The following is a 19,269-nucleotide window of genomic DNA, read 5'->3' as shown; positions in this document are numbered from 1 at the left end:
CCCCCCCGCAGGCTGCATTAAAAAAATAAATTCTGTGCAAAGTGTGATTCTCCCCTTCAGCGAGGGTGTGGTTATACATCGCTGTCCTCTTTTACAAGATTGGCCGTGTCCTTAAAACTGTCCTCGGTGGGTGAAAAGGTGCTTGGATGATGATGATGATGATGGTGGTGGTGGTGATGATGATGATGGTCCCTCCTTGGAGGTTTGGGGGGTGGTTCAAATGGCTCAAGGGAAGAATTGTCACTGCCTCTGCTTCCTTCATACTTGTCATCCTTCATCTGTCCCCCCCCAGAAAAATAACATAAAAAGTTGAATAAAGCTGTTTGGGTTTTTGGAAGGGTGGGGGTATTATTTTTGTGAATTACTTTTTTTTTTTTTTAATCCACAATCAATCATAACTCACCTTGGAGTAGGACTGGTTTTCAAATGTGCTGCTGGGTTTCAGTTTGCGCTTGAAAAAGCTCCATGTTGACTCCTAAAAGTAAACGCACATCATCAGAGTCAGAATCCTTTTTATCTGCCAACTATGTTAAAAACATGCAAGCCATGCATCAACTGATGTACCGTGTACATACTACACTAGCAAACTATCACTACAAAAATGTAGGCTAAGGGAATGAGAACAAAATTACTCAACCAAAATTATCTGCTAACAGGAAAATATGATTTGGTAAGATTTCTTAAAAGCATTAAAAATAGCTATACTGTCAAAAACCCTCATCTATTTTGTGAAACTAGTGTACTGATACTACATACACCTAAAGCAGGGGTGTCCAAAGTACACCCCAGCATTCATATGCAACCTGTGGCATGAACTTATAAAAAAAAACATTTGACATGGCCCACAATCCTGAATAAAACCTTTTGACTAGTTGCCTCATCTCTTTTTAACACAAACTGTGATGTTCAGCGGCATAAAGTCAACACACCCTTGTTCAAAGGACAAATGTTTGTGATATTCTCTACAAAATGTGATCAAGATAAATAATTTCAAAACTTGTTTTCGCCATTCACGTGATCGATAAGCTTGATAACTCAAGTGGCTGAGGAGGGATGCGTTATGTGACTCATTTGCGCTACCACATTATCTCAGTTGTTTAACGTCCCAAAAGGTTCATTGATTTTTTTAGATGTTTTTTTATATTTACTCGTTAAAGTCAATATCTAAACCACATTTTATTGTACATTCAGGTTCACAGTCTTCTGTTAAGAGAATGAATGGTTAGATCCTAGGCTGGTGTAAAAGACCAAGTGAGCATGACCAAGTTGCAAGTACAGTGTACTTGACGCGCCCCCAACTGCTTGCAAGATAGAGAATATGATACACACAACATAGTCTTTATAATAAATTAAAAGAAAAGACTGACCTCAACAGGTTTGGTCTTGACAGATGAAGTATTTACAAGGCCCCCGCTTTGTTCGGCATGATAAACTGGGTTCACAAAGTTGTTCTGTAATTTCTCGCCACTCACGTTAACAGTCACCTAATTGTCAGCAAAAAAAAAAAAAAAGTGTATTAGTAGTTTGGGATATACTCCTGAAATGCAAAAAAACGATATCTTTTCTGGATTGGAAGAAGGTTTTCCAAAATACGCAGAAAGAAAAATTGTGTTTTGTTTAGTATTCTTTGTTTTCAAGACCATTCTCAAAAAAATTTTGTTTGATTGCACTTCCTGGCTAAATATTTGGAAAAGAACTCGGATGTGATCAAAGTTCTGGAATATTATAGCCTTTTTGTCCAGTTGGAGGGTTTTGTGGTCGGACATTTTTTAGTCTTGTGTCTCTCGTGAGAGTTGTGAATGACACATTGAGTTTGAAAACTAATCCAGTTCAATCATAATATATTTGTGAACTTAACTTTGTTTAAAATCCTTCTGTTAGTAAATTAGTCAATCGCAGTGGTGAGGAGTCAGGACTTGATCTGCTGGCTTCTTTCAGAAACACTGCCATCCATCCATTGCTCCATTTTCCTGCTTATACTCACTCAGGTTGCTGGAGCCTATTCCAGCTGAATTTGGGTGAGAGGCAGGGTAAACTCTGGACTGGTCACCAGCCAATCACAAGGCACATATAAAAATAACCATTCACCCTCATAATCACGCTTAAAGGAGGACTTTGTCAAAAATGACAGGAATGGGAGCACACATTAAAAGTTAGTAGCTGAGGGTTCAGTGTTTCTTTTAATGCCAAAATTATCCACAGATTTCACCTAGAAACATCTTAAACAAATCTGTAACAAATTTGAGTGCGTTTTGTTGCAATTTGGTGCACGTGTCAGCACCTTGGCCTAGCTAGAACGAATGGTCTGTAATCCTAAGCACTAGAAACGTCCCGGGGGGGAATCAAGGACGTTTCTTCCGGGTCTGGCCGTGAAAGTTGGCACATATCCAGATAAGGCGTGGATTTCAAAAATGTTTTGTTTTTTTTTCGATTTTTTTTTTTCAATTAATGTCTGAGATATGTGTAATAATAATATTACTTCAGATTGGAGGGTTTATTCCATCCATCCATTCATCCATTTTCTTTGCCACTTATCCTCACTAGGGTCGCAGGGAGTGCTGGAGCCTATCCCAGCTGTCAACGGGCAGGAGGCAGGTTACACCTTGAACTGGTTGCCAGCAAATCGCAGGGCACATAGAGACAAACAGCCACACTCACAATCACACCTCAGGGCAATTTAGAGTGTCCAATGAATGCATGTTTTTAAGATGTGGAAAGCACAGTGCCTGGAGAAAATCCACACAGGCACAGGGAAAACATGCAAACTCCACGCAGGTGAGGCTGGATTTGAACCCGGGTCCTCGAAACTGTGAGACAAAATGTGCTAACCGTTCTGTGCTACCCACTGACCTTCATTTACAACCTAAATATGATAAAATGTATGTATTTGCTTCCAAAAATCTAATCGCTTCATTTCATTGTATTTGTCTTTGTCCTCAGTGGCGGTTTATGATATGTGCAATATCTACAGCCGTATAACGTGGCATTGAGCCCCCTGAGCCACCAAAAAATGCAACATGAAATGATTTTTTTATTGGTATCATTAAAGTAAATGAATGCCATTAATTTCCACGTGGAATTTGCCCCTCTTTGTGAAGACATTATAAAGGGGCTGTGACCCCCGCTTGCTGATTGCCAAGACTTAAAATGCGAGATGTGTGCAATGCGTGCATCTGTACCTGTGAGGCGTGAATGACAGCTGGGTCGGTAGCCATGGCAGCCGTGTTGGCATATAACGGGTTCTCAAAGGTGACAGGATGCCTGGCTGCTTCCATGGCAAAATGATCATCCTACAGTGATGTTGGATTGATGTTACGAAATTAACATTCCCAGACACATAATCATCATGACGTATTCAATAGGATTTCGTCAAAGGGGACATACAATGGAAATTTGACTGCACTTTCCTGTTAGGGTATAGCTAATCTACATAACGTCGTAGCATCTATACCGAACGGTTGGGCTGTGTGAAAATTCAAAGGGTGAACTTTCAAAGCCATTTTCAAGGGGGACTACACAGTCTGAAAAAGTATCATGTAAAAGCAAAAAAGGCGAGTAGAACTGCAATGAGTTTTTCTGGAGGAACAGATTAGTGTTAGAGTTAGCTTCTAATGAGCAGAACACGATTTTTTGGTCTAAATGTCGTGAATGTATATTCACGGTTGTATTAAAAATATATACCTTTCTGCTGTATATGCATGATTGCAATTTTATATGTATGTAATTTGCTCAGATATTTAATATCTATTTGGGTTACTGTGCCCCTGTTCTACTTGAGAGTTGTACTGAGCAGCACATAGCGAAGTTAAGAACTCCAGAGATTGTCCGTTACAAAGAGATCAAAGCTTCAGCAATTACATGAAGCAGAAATACTACCTCTCAACATTGATATAACGTACCTCAAAAACATAAAATATACATTAATCATGGTCACATACCATTTTGCCTCCTAACAAGAATTTAGGAGTTATTAGGAGTAAATGAAGATCTTGCTGTATGCAGCTCACATTCTGGTCTCTTTCTTTAAAACTAGCAGCTCAAGCTCTTTCATCTCTTTCATCAACTAACTGACACTGAGGATTACATAAACGCCCTGTGTACGCCACTCAATGCAACCCTGAAATAGAACAACAGGGGGAAAAGTAACCCAAATAAATATGACACGCCTTAGAAAATTACATACATGGTAAAATTACAAATATTTATTCTGTATACAGTACAGCACAAAGGTATATTATTTTTTAATCCGATCATGAACGTCAATTTGTGACAATTATACTAAGTGAAGTTGTCAGCAAGGTGGCACTGCCTGCACGAGTGAAAATACTTTTACTGCCTTCCTTGATGGGTTCTTGTATTTCACTTCAACCTCGGTGCTCTGTAGAACTCACCAACTGCATTGTGGTATCAATGAATGACACTCCAATGTGGGTCGGTCCGAGATCCACGTTATCACCTGAGTGAAATATCACTCCATTCCCTGTCTCGTTTGACTTCACAAGACTGCTGAGGCTACGGAAGATATAGAATGATGTCATCTCAGTACTGTTCTTTTGCAAGCATCTGTGCACAATCTAATTAAATAGGAGTTGAAAACCGAAAGTACCTGGGCAGCTTTGGCATAGAGGGGATGAAGGATCCGGTTCGTTTGTAGTTGAGGAAAATGCCAACTGCCAAAGCTCCAGTCATAAGGATGATGATGACTGCGAGTAGAACTGTCACGGCTTGAGACAGAAAAGGCAGATCCTTATTATATTGTAACATTTTCATCTAACCTCTCTTTTTCACTGGAAAACAAACATTATGCACGTATGAAACTATGGTTCTCTGCAACCTGAATGACTGCCAGAAAGTGGTGCTGAAAGAACTGATATTCCCTACGAGCGAGGACCGTTTGAGTATGCACACCAAAAAAGTCACGTGACCCACCCCTGGTGATCCAGGACTGGTAGACGTTCTGGTGTCACTTGGAGTTCAGTTCCTACAGAATTGTCTTGTGTGAATGCGGGGATTCTGAGTGACAGAGTGCGCTGGCGATAATTCTGGACTCATAGAACAGTAGTTGCATATGGAACTTTCTTTTTTTTCATCCCACACAGGAGCTCCAGAAAAGTAGGAACCAAGAAAAGCACTAGGTCCTCCCCGTGGTCTCCACACCCCCTGCTAACAATGTCAATCCACTGTCCTATCAAAGATGAGTGGATGATGCCCTGGTGGGCAGAATTGTCCACTGGACATGCTCCGCACAATAGCTCAGCAGAGAGTCAGCCCATATGAGAGGAAAACCCTTAAGAAGAGGTGGTGAGGATGGGGATACCAAGGCTGGCCTGCACGTCAGATTAGCCCCATCAGGGAGGCACCGTGTTTAGCTCAAGCAGAGTTTGTGCAGAGAAAACTGAAAAGGAGGCACCCCAGGCAAGGGTGGACCAGAACATCTTCACCCAGAGGGCTGGTGATTTTCCTCAGGGAATACAGGGCAGTGGATGACAATGACAGGACCAGTCCCACAGCTGTGATTGGATAGCTGGCTGCCTAAAAGAACTCCTGGAAAAGTGTGAGGACACAAAAAACGTCTTCCACCCTGTGAGACGATGGTTGTGTGGGCCAGGGTTGTGATGTTCAAGACCATCCACATAAGGCCAGATAGCGCTCTACACGCCACACCTGGTGGTAAGTCTGAACCAGGAAGTACATCTTCTGCCTGACCTCCGTTGTCAGAAAGCAAAAACCTCCAAAGCTGCATTACTAATGCATATGAAATAGGCGTCTACACTCAGCTCCTGCAGAGATGCAGAGAGAGTGAAAATGAGCCAAGGAGTCACCAGTGTCGACATGTAAACACAAATGGTGGAGCAACATATATAGACATATACCAGTACTAACAGACATATTTTTATCCTCTGCAAAGAACAAATAAGGGGCGTTACTGAGGAGTTACTTGTAACCGTCTCCATGGATATCCATAAAATTATGATGACAAAATATGTCAACATTTTTGAACACCTGATATGTGACACAAAGTGGTGGTAAATGATGTCTCAGTACCTGTTCCTGTTGGAGCGCTTCGTGACTTGCCCATTTCGCAATAGCTGCCCAAATAACTGTAAGGGCATCTTTGTACAACGGAGAAAAATTAATTACCGGGTGAACTTTTATGAGCTGCTATGAAACACCAAGCAATGACACCCACTTGCACTTTGGTAGACCCCCTTCATCAGTGTAGCAGGTCCCACCATTCATGCATCTGCATGCAAGAGGCATTGCAACAGGCGTCTCAATGGCTGCGGGGGAAGAAGCCAGGCAAAAATGAACTGAACGTAAAATAAAAAAATAGAAATTCCCAACAAAATCAAGACACGGAGGAGCAGTCAGACTCATGAGGACAGACGGGCAGCATGTGCGGTCAAGGTGTGGTGTACCTGCATCGCATTCAGCCGAGTCGAAATCCAGTGCAGAGGAGCCTTGTGGGCAGGCACAGGTGTATCCACCCGGCCGGAGAAGACACAGGTGACTACACACATTTTTGCAAGGGTTGGGAACTGCAGAGGACAGAGCACAATCACTCAAATCAGACGACTGATGTTGAAAGAAATTTTGAAAAATAAATAAGGGTCACAAGTAATTCAATAAACACAATGAAATTACAAAGATGAAGAATTTGCTACTTAATAGTACTGACAGTCTAAGAATGTCCTTCTTCCCACATCACAAGAGACTTTTCAATTCCACCCTGGGAGGGAAACGCTAATATTATTCCCTCAAACCCCTTTCAACATTTTGCACATTCATCCCCAGGTAACTTATTCTGAACTTTCAGAATTACATCCTCATTCTAATTTTTGTTTTGTTCTAGTGAAAAATACAACCACAATTCCAATGAAGATGGGACATTATGCTAAACAAAGCAGAGAAGAATGATTTGCAAATCATGTTCAACCTATATTTAATTGAATACATTACAAAGACAACATATTTAGTGGTCAAACTGATGAACTTTGTTTTTTTTAATCCAATAATCATTAATTTAGAATTTTATGGCTAAAGGTAGGACAGGGTTATGTTTACCACTGTGTTACATCACCTTTTCTTTTAAACAGCTTCAGCTGTCCAACAGTAAAGTAACAGAATTTAATTTTGAACTTTGCGTCCATAATAGTCTGGATGCTTCTTTTCCTCTTTGGCCCGGACAACCTTATGTTCACAATATTTAAAAACAATTTGACTTGTTGGATCACAGTACACTTTTCCAATTTGCATCAGTCCATCTTAGACGAGCTCGGGCCAATAGAAGCCGGTGACGTTTGCGGGTGTTGTTGATAAATGGCTTTTGCTTTACACAGTAGAATTTCAAGTTGGACTTGAGAATGTTGCGCTGACTTTTATTCCCTGACATTGGTTTTCTGAAGCGTTTCTGAGTCTGCATGGTGATATCCTTTACACGTTGATATTGTTTTTTGATGCAGTGCCCCCTGAGGGATCGAAGGTCACGCACATTCAATGTTGGTTTCTGGCCTTGCTGCTTACATGTAGTGATTTGTCCAGATTCCCTGAACCTTTTGATTGTATTACGGACCGCAGATGACGAAATCCCTAAACTCCTTGCAATTGTACATTGAGGAACACTGTCCTTAAACTGTTTTGACTATTTTCTCACGCACTTGTTCTCAAAGAGGTAAACCTCGGCCCAATCTCTACTTGTGAGCAATTCAGGGAAGCTCCTTTTATACCCGATCATGGCACGCACCTGCTCCCATTGAGCCTGTTCACCAGTTGGATGGTCCAAACAGATGTTTGATGAGCATTACTCAACTTTCTTTTTTGGACCGTATTGCAGCCATAAAATAACAAGTTAATGATTATTTGGTAAAAACAACAACATTTTAACATTAAATATCTTGTCTTTGGCGTGGATTAAATTAAATAGAGGTTGAAAACGATTTGCAAATAATTGCATTCTAGTTTTATTTATTTAACACAATGTCCCAACTTCATAGGAATTGGGGTCGTACTATACTATACTAGTACTACTGCAAAATATATATTTTATGTTTAACACTTTGCCTTGTGCTGTTTGTAATGTGGAAAAAACTGGAAGAGTAAATTTCCATTGTGGATGGAAAAAGTATGTCTTGTCTGTTTGTCTGTTTATACAATAAAAATTGGACATGCTAATAAATTACAAATGTGGTCCCAGTCCAGTTTTGGTGCTTCCATTCTTTCATCACTACTGTCACTCCTTTGGCAACAGGGCCACTAACCTATCAAAAATGTGATTGTATCTGCAATATTAGAATTTGACACATTATTCTTGGCATGGATTTTATTGTCGTCACAAATCTATATTTACATACACATATATTTCTAGTTTAACTAGCACTCTTTTGTTATTATTAACAATACATCCAATTCAAGTTCAACACATTAACAAACAATGTATAGGGTGAGAATCTAAGTTCAATTTTGGTAAATATAGTACATTCGTAATCGTGTAATTAAAGACTGACCTGAGTGGTTGTGTCGGTGTTCCTGGTAAATGCGGACTTGTGTCAACCAAGGGTTGATGGTTAAAACTTTGACTTTATTTCCTTTCCCAAACTTATTAGTCCTCCACACTTCCCCTTTCTCCTTAGTTGTCCAGTACACATGGCCCTCAAAAAGGTCCAGACTGTATGGATTCCCAATGTCTGGAACATAGACACAATAGTTGTTGATTGTTTTAATGTAACATTGTGACAAAACGTATTGAAACTTGACAAAAACATATGGCTCTGACCTCCTGATATGATGATCTTTCTGTCTGTACCATCAGGCTTCATGGACCCAATGATGTTTTCTTTGGAGTCACACCAGTAGATCCTGTGTGCATTCAGATAGTCCAGAGCCAGACCAGTAGGCCAGCCCAAGTCTTCTTCGTTGACCAGAACCTGCCTTTTTTGGCCATCCATCCATGCTGACTCTATTTTAGGTCTCCTGCCCCAGTCTGTCCAGTACATTGTTCTGCAGAGATGACGTCATGTTACACTGACCAATCTTTGTACAACACATTGTCCGATAACATCCAAGCATTTGTACCCGAGTGCTGGATTGACAACGATAGCAGCGGGCTGGTCAAGGTCAGTGTGGACCAACCACTTCCTGTAGCGTCCGTCCAGTTTGGCTACTTCAATGCGATTGGTGCCAGTGTCAGTCCAATAAATGTGCCTGCAAACAGAATTGAGAGTGAACCAATAACCGACTGGACTGAATGTAAAACACCAAACAAGTCCAGGTACGTTACCCGCCAACCCAGTCCACAGCGATGCCGTCGGGATTGGCCACATATTTCAAGTTGAGGTCCATGTCTCTGACTGGGTTGTTGCCGTGATCATTGAAGGTGGTCATATAGGCCCGTTTGATGGAGCCAAACTCGGATCCTCGACCCACTACTGTCCAGTACACGATACCTACAAATAAGACAGGGATTTGTGTAAGTAGTTGTTTTTTGTTCCTGCAGACACACAAAACTAAAAATATCGTCAGATCCTTACTAAGGCCTTGTTTGTCGGGATCCCACAAGTAGTCCAGAGCTTGAATATGCTCTGCATTGTCCACATAGTCTGAATACTGCTCTGATGACAGGTTGAAACGGCGAATACGGACGTTATCTGGCAGAAGCAGCACTGGTGGGTTTCCTTTTATTAGAGAGATATGCAACAGATACTTTTAGAAATAGGTTGTAAACACTCAAATTAAAGTGAATCATTTATGAGGCTTCATTGCAGTGTTCTTCCTTACCTTGTGCGGCACACTGGATTCCGTGCGGCTCACTAAAGGAGACAAAGCCCTCAGCGCAGAAACACTCGTAGCTTCCTTTTGTGTTCTTGCACTCTTGTGGACAAATCCCGTACACCTCACATTCATTGATATCTTTTTTCCCAAAACAGACAACATTGAGGGTAAGCAAAAAAAAAAGTGGCAGAATTGTGGAGCATCCAGTTAGATCATTGGCCTCACAGTTCTGAGGACCAGGGTTCAAATCCCAAAACATGCTTTAATTGGATACTCTAAATTCCCCCGAGCTGTGATTGTGAGTGTGACTGTTGTTTGCCTCCATGTGCCTTGCGATTGGCTGGTACCCAGTTCAGGGTGTACCCTGCCTCCTGCCCTCAAATAGCTGGGATAGGCACCAGCATTCCTGGCAACTCTGTGAGGATAAGCGCCTCAGAAAATGGACAGATGAGGAAAAAATTCACAGTATTGTGACACTGATGAGTTTAGTGTGAGGGAAATATCTCTTACTTCCTAAACAAGCAGCACAACTGAGAAATAGCCCTATCATTACAGTGTTTAAAATGAATTGAACATTTTTTCCTAGTTGTTGAATAGCATGAATATGACTTGGTTGAAGTGCATCACTCTTAATACCTTCACAGGTGTGGCGTTCGCCGCTTCTGGCCTGGTAGCCTGGCATGCAGGAGCACAAGAACCCTCCATCGGTCAGGTCAGTGCAGTTGTGTTCACATACGTGGTCACTACAAGAGTGTGTGCTGTGCTGGTCTGGTCGAAGCACATGCAATAATATGTTGAGCATTCAGAGAGAAGAGAAGGATAGACGAGATGTAGCGAGAAAACGAATGTCAGTGGGTACATAACATCAACCTCAATGTTAGGGTAGTGTTTCCCAATTTGAAGGGTATATTACAGGTGTACAGGTACACTGAATTTTTACAGTAAGCGTTCGCAAAAAGTCAGGGAAACTCTATCCAGAGGGCTGCACTGGACTGAACTACAGCAATATGATGGGCAAAACTCTGAGGGAAACCATAACTTCGATCTGGCCCTTGATGAGAAAGAAATTGACACCCGTGCATTCTAGTTGGTGTGTTCCAAGAACTTGTTAACGTTACTTACGGCAGCCGAGTTCATCCGATTGGTCCCCGCAGTCATCATACTCATCGCACGCATACTGAAGAGGAACACATCTTCGATTACTGCATTTGTACTCCTCGTCTGTGCAGGGTCCGTGTGTGGGGCTTTGACCTGTAGAGGGAGAAACATCACACTCATGGATTATTAAAGAACACAATAGAGGAATAGAAGCTTCAAAGTCAGCTCACAGTTTTCTTGTCTCTCATCCGAGCCGTCACCACAATCATCCACAGAGTTGCACAGCTCGTGACTGTAGATGCAGCGGTTGTTGTCGCAGCGGAAACGGAACTGCGTCTCACACTGGACTGACACTGTGAAGGCAAAGTTTAGCTGTCTCGGTTACAGCCAACATATTTGAAATGGAAATTGATGGACTTTTTTTTGTGTGCATTCGTCTTACAGCAAAGGTGAAGCTCCTCATCTGAACTGTCCCCACAGTCGTCGTCACCGTCGCACTTCCAGTGGGGCTGGACACAGACGTGATTCTTGCATTCAAACAGGAAGTGGGGGCAGTACGTGCCGTTTGGAAAGCGTGGCGCTAAAAGTCAAGAACAGAATGTTGATCTCAATAGGAGACTTGTACTGAAAATGAATAAAGCATATATATATTATATGCAACTATTTTGCATTCATCCACCAAGTCCAAAAAGTTACTAAACGTGACAAAATAATTGTACCGTCTTACTACCTGCCTACTACCAATCCAAAAAATGGGTCCTGAAAAAAACCCTGAACAAGTTAGGTTGTGCCTGGTTTGAGCTCAGCTACCTCAGTTGAACCTGGATTGTTCTAACATTCAAAATCATAAAGGGTTTTACTTGGATAGAGGACATTAATTCCAGTTTGATGATCAGCTGAGAGGTCTGCAAAGTACTAAGAATGAACTTCAAGCATACCAAATTGTAGAATTCAAGAAAGTCAACCACAAGTGTGGTTTCTGGCGTTTGCATTATATGTGGCATCACAGGGCAGCAACACACCCCAAAATAAAATGGCTATGTAAAATGTTTTTTTTATCATGTAATGCTGTCAATCACCACACAGGATACCATTCAAGATAGGACCCCCATTATGCACACACACACACACACACACACACACACACACACACACAGATGTTTGCGATTCAGACTGCGTATCAAAATGTCCAAACTCACGACATGACGACTCATCCGTGTAGTCCACGCAATCGGCGTTGCCGTCACATTTGAAGCGATCGGCGATGCAATGTCCACTTTCGCACTGGAAGTAGCCCGGGTGACACATCCGAAGCTCTGCAGCACAGATACTTTTTTGGATCACTACACAATATGTAAAGATCCATTCATTTCACTAATACTGTAGTCTTTCCCATTCTATGAAAGATATATTGCTTGACTATATATTGGAAAGATATTTAAAGTAGTTACTAATTAAAGGAAATTAAGGAATTAAGTTGTCCATTTTACAGAACTTTAACTAAAAAGATAAGACAAAGGAGGAATTGTCATATATTTTATATGAATTATCATTAGAGGATATTTATTTATATGTGGGTTTAATGGTGTCATACTTAAGGCCCGGGGCCCATATTTTGCCTGCTGCAATATTTTATGCAGCCCACTAAACCAAACAAAATGTCTTCTCAATTTTTCTTTGTTAATGAAATTTTTCTTTCATCCATCCATCCATTTCCTGAGCTGCTTATCCTCAAAAGGGTCACAGGAGTGCTGGAGCCAATCCCAGATAACTTCGGGCAGGAGGCAGGGTACACCCTGAACTGGTTGCCAGCCAACCACAGGGCACATAGAAACAAACAACCGCACTCACAATCACACCTAGGGGCAATTTAGAGTGTAGCTGCAATAACACATAATATTAAATTAATACAATGTTGACCATTTGAAAGGAAAAATGCTTCATATGCCGCGGCCAGTGAGTGTCAATGTATTTAATTGTTGGTAACATGGCTTGTTTTATAGACCTGCTATAACACATTTTAAGGATGTTTTTCCACTAAGCACAAGAAACCATGTACATGTAATAATGTGAATTATAAGAGATCATTTCACCAATGTACACAACATTTGCAATTATCCATCCATCCATTTTCTTTGCTGCTTATCCTCACAAGGGTTGAAGGGATTGCTGGAGCCTATCCCAGCTGTTAACGGGCAGGAGGCGAGGTACACCTTGAAATGGTTGCCAGCAAATCACAGGGCACATCGAGACACACAGCCACTCTCACAAACACACCTAGGGGCAATTTAGAGTGTAGCTGCAATAATACATAATATTAAATTCATACAATGTTGACTATTTGAAAGGAAACATGCTTCATATGCCGCGGCCAGTGAGTGTCAATGTATATAACTGTTGGTAACATGGCTTGTTTTATAGACCTGCTATAGTCAAGTCTTAGAGTGACATGACCAGCAAATTTCCCCTATTCTCGCAGCACTGTATGCATGGAATCTTTAATTCTGTCTGAATAAAAGACGACGGGTGGTCCCGTCTGTCTGCAAGACTCAAAAATGCCTGCTTTTATTGGGTCTTGGCATGGTGGTCCACAGTGACTCGCAAACAGCTAGACCCCCAGCCAAAACAAAGAACCTCCACCCACCACAGTCCCTTTCATCTGAGTTGTCTTCACAGTCGTTGTCATGGTCACAGACCCAACGGTCGGGAATGCAGTGCAGATTATTGCAGCGAAACTCACTCTCAGTACACACGCGTGGTGCTAAGGGGGAGGGGAAAAAAACAGATATTTCACAAGTGAAGACTTTTCACAATTTCTGTCATTTAAGACACATTTATCAAACGCGAAGGAACACATCAACATGTTTTCAAGGCCTCTATAGTATTTTACTCCTGATAATGACCTCAAGGAAAACAGCTCTCTTTAAGCTCAACAGCACCGACGAGGCTGAAAATCCCAGACCGTTTTCCTCCTTATTAAGCAGCACCTTCTCAGGCATGACTTAATTCTGCGGGGGCCAAAGGTGACAGACTCCCTCACTCCTGAGGACAGACTGTTTCGCAAGCTGTTGATAAGCCCGCTTCTTTGCTCTTACGGCAGCCAGCTGTCAGCGCAAGTGTGAAGCCTCTTGCAAAAATATCACCTCTGATAAAAGGGTTTGCCTTCAGTGCTCCGTTTTCATGCAGTTCTCAGGAAGAGCTGTCACTATTTGGCAGGGGTTCGCAATTGTTACACAAGTACCGCATCAAAAACTACTTGGCTCTCCAAGTACCACCAAAATGACCAAAACTAACGTGTTCTAAATTTGGCTTACATCAGCTATGGTCTGCGGTTATCTAACATTACTTGTTATGATGGGAATATTTCCTGAAATCAAATTTGATTTAAAGTGTGAATGGTCATCAGATAATGAGATTAAATGACACTAATAACACATTAACTGTAAAAACTGGAATAGAGACTCAGCCAACACGTTGAGGCGGCTGGTGAATGCAATCAGGGTTTTAAAGTATTGATAAAACTGTAATTTACAAATCTCACCTCTAGGTAGATTTCCCAATATCTTACAATATATTATCATTATAAATGTATTAGATATTAGATATTAGAAGGTGTTCTTGTTTGATTCCATTCAAAATGTGGCAAGGACTCACTGCAGCTGCGTTCGTCAGAACTGTCCCCGCAGTCATCATCCCCGTCGCAGTGCCACCTTAATGGGATGCAACGACGGTTGTCACACTGAAAGTCTCCACTAGTGTCGCAGGTCACCTCATCTATAAAACGAAAGATAAATATTTAGATAGCTTGCATGACTGCTAAACTTGTTTTCTTAAATTCCAGTGGTTTCCAGCCAAAATGAGCAAGCACGATATTTTCCCAAAAGTGAAATTGTTAATTTATTTCTAAATAGATTCAACACTTTGAACATAGCAGCTGAAAATATGCTAAATGAGATACAGTAGCTAAGGTAGTACTCAACTGTGGCGATATAGTAAAACTCTTTTTCCTCTTTTGGATTTACACAATTTTTTGCCGTGGCTAAAACTTTGTCCAGTGGCACATTTTGACAACCATCATGAGTCCCCACCTCACAACTTGAGTCCCTGCATCATCATCTATACATTATAATATAGTTATTAACTCACAAGCCAGCAGGTGGGTCACGACTCTGTGGTGTGTCAAATTTAGAAGACATTTATATTAATTATACAGGGTCTCTAAAGTGATTTAGATGATTTCATTCTAATCGAGAACATGGTACATTAAGTAGAGCAATGAGGTGCTGCTAAGATTACATTTTCCCATTTGTTTTTATAAAATCCATATTACTGTACTTAGTTTCTCAGTAAAACTCATTCTTATGAGGTGCAGTACCTGTGACACTCAATTTAAATGATGGATTTGCATTCCACTCTCACTGGTTGGACACACACTGAGTTCTTAGCTAAGGTTTTACTGGGTTCATAACTTCAAAGTCAGGGGCTTAAATAATTGTGAAAGTTTGAAATGAAAGGCATCCAGTATCTTAATTAAACCACAAAGGAGGGAGTCGAGCAGTGTGTCTGAGACAGATGGGCCATCTGTATTCATGCCACGCGTGTGTGTGTGTGTGTGTGTGTGTGCGTGCGTGTCTGTGTGTGTGCGTGCACACAAGTGTATGTTGGATAAGGCTGCGGGAGACAAGAAGTTAGCAGAGTGGAGGAGAGCTGGTGTGAGCCGTCTCCACCGCAGAGTGCCGGGTGTCAAAGATAGAGCGAGTGCTGCCCTCCTCATCCTCCACCTGGCCCATCTGCTGCATTCTTACAGAAAGATTAGCACGGATCTCCCCTCCTGCTCGGGGATGGCACTAATGGAGTGAGGGCCTCTGATAAGAGCCATGAGGGCTGCCGCGAGTGTGTGCGGACTACAGAACTCTGCAACTGAACCCGTGCACCCACGCATAGACAACGCAACAGCAGACACATACGCATACATATGTAGACCTACCATATATTTGTCCAACACCTCATAAATTTGTTTACTTTTAAGCCACAGGTACAAATGAAATGATGAATGCAGTTAAGTTTCATTGTAAAACAAGCCACAACAATGGATGGGAAACATCCAAAAATGATCTATAAATCCTTCAACTGTCTAAGAATTATTATAAAACTGCCACTTCCCTCACGCTGGAGGAGCCATGTAGCATTATGTTGCCTCAAGATTGAAAGACTGGATATCTTTTATTGGGGACAACCTGTGACATTGTGACATTTTGCCATTAACCTGAAATTCAAATTTCCAAATCATAGCAAAACTAGCAGCCAACTGTTGCCCACTGATAAAAAGTAGTTAAAGCAGGTCTTAAATGCTCAAATTACCACGGTTGTTACGTACGCCAGTGTACTTAAAATTGAATGTAACTGTGCTGTCTAGTCGAAATCGGGCTTACACTGAAGAAAATAAGTATTTGAACACCCTGCTATTTTGCAAGTTCTCCCACTTGGAAATCGTGGGGTCAAGGGGTCTGAAACTTTCATCGTAAGTGCATGTCCACTGTCAGAGAGATAATCTAAAATGAAAAATCCAGAAATCATAATGTATGATTTTTTTAACACTTTATTTGTGTGATACAGCTGCAATTAAGTATTTGAACTCCTGTCTATCAGCTAGAATTCTGACCCTCAAAGACCTGTTAGTCCGCCTTTAAAAGTTCACTCCAGGTAATATTCCGGAATCAGATGCACCAGTGTGAGGTCGTTTGCTGCATAAAGACACCTGTCCACCCCATACAATCAATAATACTCAAACTTGTAACATGGCCAAGACCAAAGAGCTGTCCAAAGACACCAGAGACAAAATTGTACAACTGCACACGGCTGGAAAGGGCTATGGAGAAATTGCCAAGCAGCTTGGTGAAAAAAGGCCCACTGTTGGAGCAATCAATAGAAAATGGAAGAAGCTAAACATGACGGTCAATCTCTCACAGTGGACATGCACCTCCAATGAAAATTTCAAACCCCTCCATGATTTCTAAGTGGGAGAACTTGCAATATAGCAGGGTGTTCAAATACTGATTTTCTTCACTCTAAATAGTCAACAAATGGGACCTTATTGATCTTGAAAGTTATGCTTTTTGGTATCGAAAAACTCTATATGGTGGCTAGAAGAGAGCCTGTTGCTTTTGTTTGACTTACCGCAAGCTTGCTCATCGCTGTTGTCTCTGCAGTCATCGTGGCCATTGCATACAGACCAGAGAGGCACACATCGGTAGTTGGTCTTGCAATCAAACTCGGTGTGGTTGTCGCATCGATATGCCGGCCCCACTTTAAAACAAAACACAGTCAGGCCCTGTGGTGCTTTTTGAGACATTTGGACCCTCAATTGATTTGTAAGTGGAACTATTAAGAGGTCAGGCAACCTTCTGAATTGCTTGGGTTAAGTAGAATCTAGACTTACAAATGAAATTAATTAGATTTTGGCTTTCAACAGGGAGCAAAAAAAAATCAATCAAGTGATAGCTCATAACAAAAAAAAAATGTCAAGATGGAGCAGTCGTAAATAAAGGTAGCACTGTATATGAAAATCATTGGATGTACTATATGAAGTAGATAGGTCAAACATCGCATACTGCATTCCTCCAGAGGCTCATCAGAGTTGTCCCCACAGTCATCATCAGTGTCGCATTTCCAATTTTGGGGGATGCAGCGTCCATTGCGACATTTGAACTGTCCGGGACGGCACGTCCTGGTGGAACAATGGGATGCGTCTTCATCGGAGTGATCACCGCAGTCATCCTCACCATCGCACTGCCACGACTCAGGGATGCACTGCTTATTTGTACACTGCCACTGGTGAGATTCACACTGATGTGTGGCTGGAGGGTACCATCAATTGAATGATGAGGTATAATAACAATTTGAAGATTGGAACAGTTCTTCTAATGTTTGTGTTAAGATCATACAACTAACCACACAGCACAGAGTCTTCATCTGATCCATCGCGGCAGTCCTGCTTGCCGTTGCACAGAAAGTGCGGGCTGGTGCAGTTGGCGTCATTGCACTGAAACTGCCCGAGTCTGCAGTGCCGTGTGGGGCAGGTGAAAGTTTCATCCGAACCATCTCTGCAGTCTCTCTGACCATCACACTTCCACCAGATCGGAATACATCTATTGAAGGGACAACAAGGGCAACCATTTAAGGCTCCGTCACACCATGATGTTCTGGTCAACGTCCTCTGAACATGCGACACCCCCTGGTGACCCTAAACACCTTGCAAACCCCAGTGAGGACAGTCCGACAAAGAGACAAAAGAAGCAGAGAAAGGATTGCACCATCCTGGACCGGGTTGTTGAGGATACTCTGGTGGAGTTTTTCTGCGAAAACGAACTGCTGCTTTCTGGATCTTCCATAGTAGGTGCTCTCTACAGTAGCTTAATATTAAATGGACCTTGCTTTTACAAAGCATCGGTTTACATACTCATATGCATGGAAGTTCGGGAAACGCTCGAATGACGCTCAATGGACACCAAACGATGTTCGTTTCACTTTGGTTACACGGTGTGTGCGCTAGGGGATTGTTCAATGGGTGTTGACAGGTTGCCAGTGAGTCGTTCACTGCAAAGCAAACGATTAAGTAACAACCAAGTAAAGCTGAAGTTACAACTGACTAACGATAAGCAAACGCGTGCAACGCTCGGCGAACCTTAGTAAAACGTTCCACGGATGTTCTTGAACATTCTGCAGCGTTTAAAATTAAACGTTGATGAACGCTGGTCTCAGTGAGAACTTTTGTGCATGTTCAAAACTTTTTTTCCGGACCGGCGTTCTCCGCCGATTCCCAGCGATCATTGACGTTCACTGGCGTGGAAACAACGCTACTCTAGGGCTATCCCGGCGACCATGGGCGACTACCAACGTTTCCTCAAACGTTATAGGGCGCTGACCAGAACGTCATGGTGTGACGGGGCCATTAGGGCCTTTTTCTTAACCTTTACACACATTATGTCAGAAATTGTCTGTAGGGACGATGTTTCACACCAACAAACAAGCCCACAACTTCCTTGTGGAGGGCAATTGGATCTAAAACCAGAGAACAGGAAAGACTGCGTGACAAACCGTTCATTGTTGGCGCATCTATACTGGGTGCTGGTGCACATGGGAAGGCATCTGGTCACTCCTCCTACTGGCATTGCCAGGAAGTGGTCAGGACACTCGCAGGTGTGTTCCCGCCCCCCGTGACGGATGAGGCAGAGGTGAGTGCAGCCTCCATTGTTCACAGCACAGGGATTGTTTACTACGGGAGGAAGAAGTAAGGAAAGGCCCAAACAATATCAGTTTACATTTGCTAGACAAATACAGGACTCGTATTGTAAGGCTGATAATCTAAACCTGCCCCCTAAATCAAAATAAATATCTGCATAG

General features: G+C 42.0%; 1 protein-coding gene across 1 annotated transcript in view; it reads right to left on the bottom strand.

Annotated features, from left to right (window-relative positions):
* The window catches only part of lrp2a (low density lipoprotein receptor-related protein 2a), a 61,834-nt gene continuing 42,565 nt past the window's right edge, over positions 1 to 19,269 (bottom strand). The window contains exons 56-81 of the mRNA XM_061841001.1: positions 18,964 to 19,141; positions 17,818 to 18,014; positions 17,478 to 17,723; positions 17,044 to 17,172; positions 14,521 to 14,640; positions 13,511 to 13,627; positions 12,066 to 12,182; positions 11,309 to 11,446; positions 11,097 to 11,219; positions 10,891 to 11,019; positions 10,405 to 10,536; positions 9,775 to 9,906; positions 9,528 to 9,671; positions 9,278 to 9,443; positions 9,073 to 9,201; positions 8,774 to 8,997; positions 8,505 to 8,684; positions 6,420 to 6,539; positions 6,191 to 6,281; positions 6,046 to 6,113; positions 4,607 to 4,724; positions 4,392 to 4,512; positions 3,180 to 3,290; positions 1,368 to 1,484; positions 404 to 475; positions 1 to 278 (exon numbers count right to left, since the gene is read on the bottom strand). Coding sequence (XP_061696985.1) covers positions 72 to 278; positions 404 to 475; positions 1,368 to 1,484; positions 3,180 to 3,290; positions 4,392 to 4,512; positions 4,607 to 4,724; positions 6,046 to 6,113; positions 6,191 to 6,281; positions 6,420 to 6,539; positions 8,505 to 8,684; positions 8,774 to 8,997; positions 9,073 to 9,201; positions 9,278 to 9,443; positions 9,528 to 9,671; positions 9,775 to 9,906; positions 10,405 to 10,536; positions 10,891 to 11,019; positions 11,097 to 11,219; positions 11,309 to 11,446; positions 12,066 to 12,182; positions 13,511 to 13,627; positions 14,521 to 14,640; positions 17,044 to 17,172; positions 17,478 to 17,723; positions 17,818 to 18,014; positions 18,964 to 19,141 — 3,626 coding nt within the window. The 3' untranslated portion in view covers positions 1 to 71. The remainder of the gene's footprint in view (positions 279 to 403; positions 476 to 1,367; positions 1,485 to 3,179; positions 3,291 to 4,391; positions 4,513 to 4,606; positions 4,725 to 6,045; positions 6,114 to 6,190; positions 6,282 to 6,419; positions 6,540 to 8,504; positions 8,685 to 8,773; positions 8,998 to 9,072; positions 9,202 to 9,277; positions 9,444 to 9,527; positions 9,672 to 9,774; positions 9,907 to 10,404; positions 10,537 to 10,890; positions 11,020 to 11,096; positions 11,220 to 11,308; positions 11,447 to 12,065; positions 12,183 to 13,510; positions 13,628 to 14,520; positions 14,641 to 17,043; positions 17,173 to 17,477; positions 17,724 to 17,817; positions 18,015 to 18,963; positions 19,142 to 19,269) is intronic.

The sequence above is a fragment of the Syngnathoides biaculeatus genome, chromosome 14 (genome assembly GCF_019802595.1).
Source record: "Syngnathoides biaculeatus isolate LvHL_M chromosome 14, ASM1980259v1, whole genome shotgun sequence".
Classification (NCBI taxonomy): Eukaryota; Metazoa; Chordata; class Actinopteri; order Syngnathiformes; family Syngnathidae; genus Syngnathoides; species Syngnathoides biaculeatus.
This window is presented reverse-complemented; position numbering and strand designations above follow the sequence as displayed.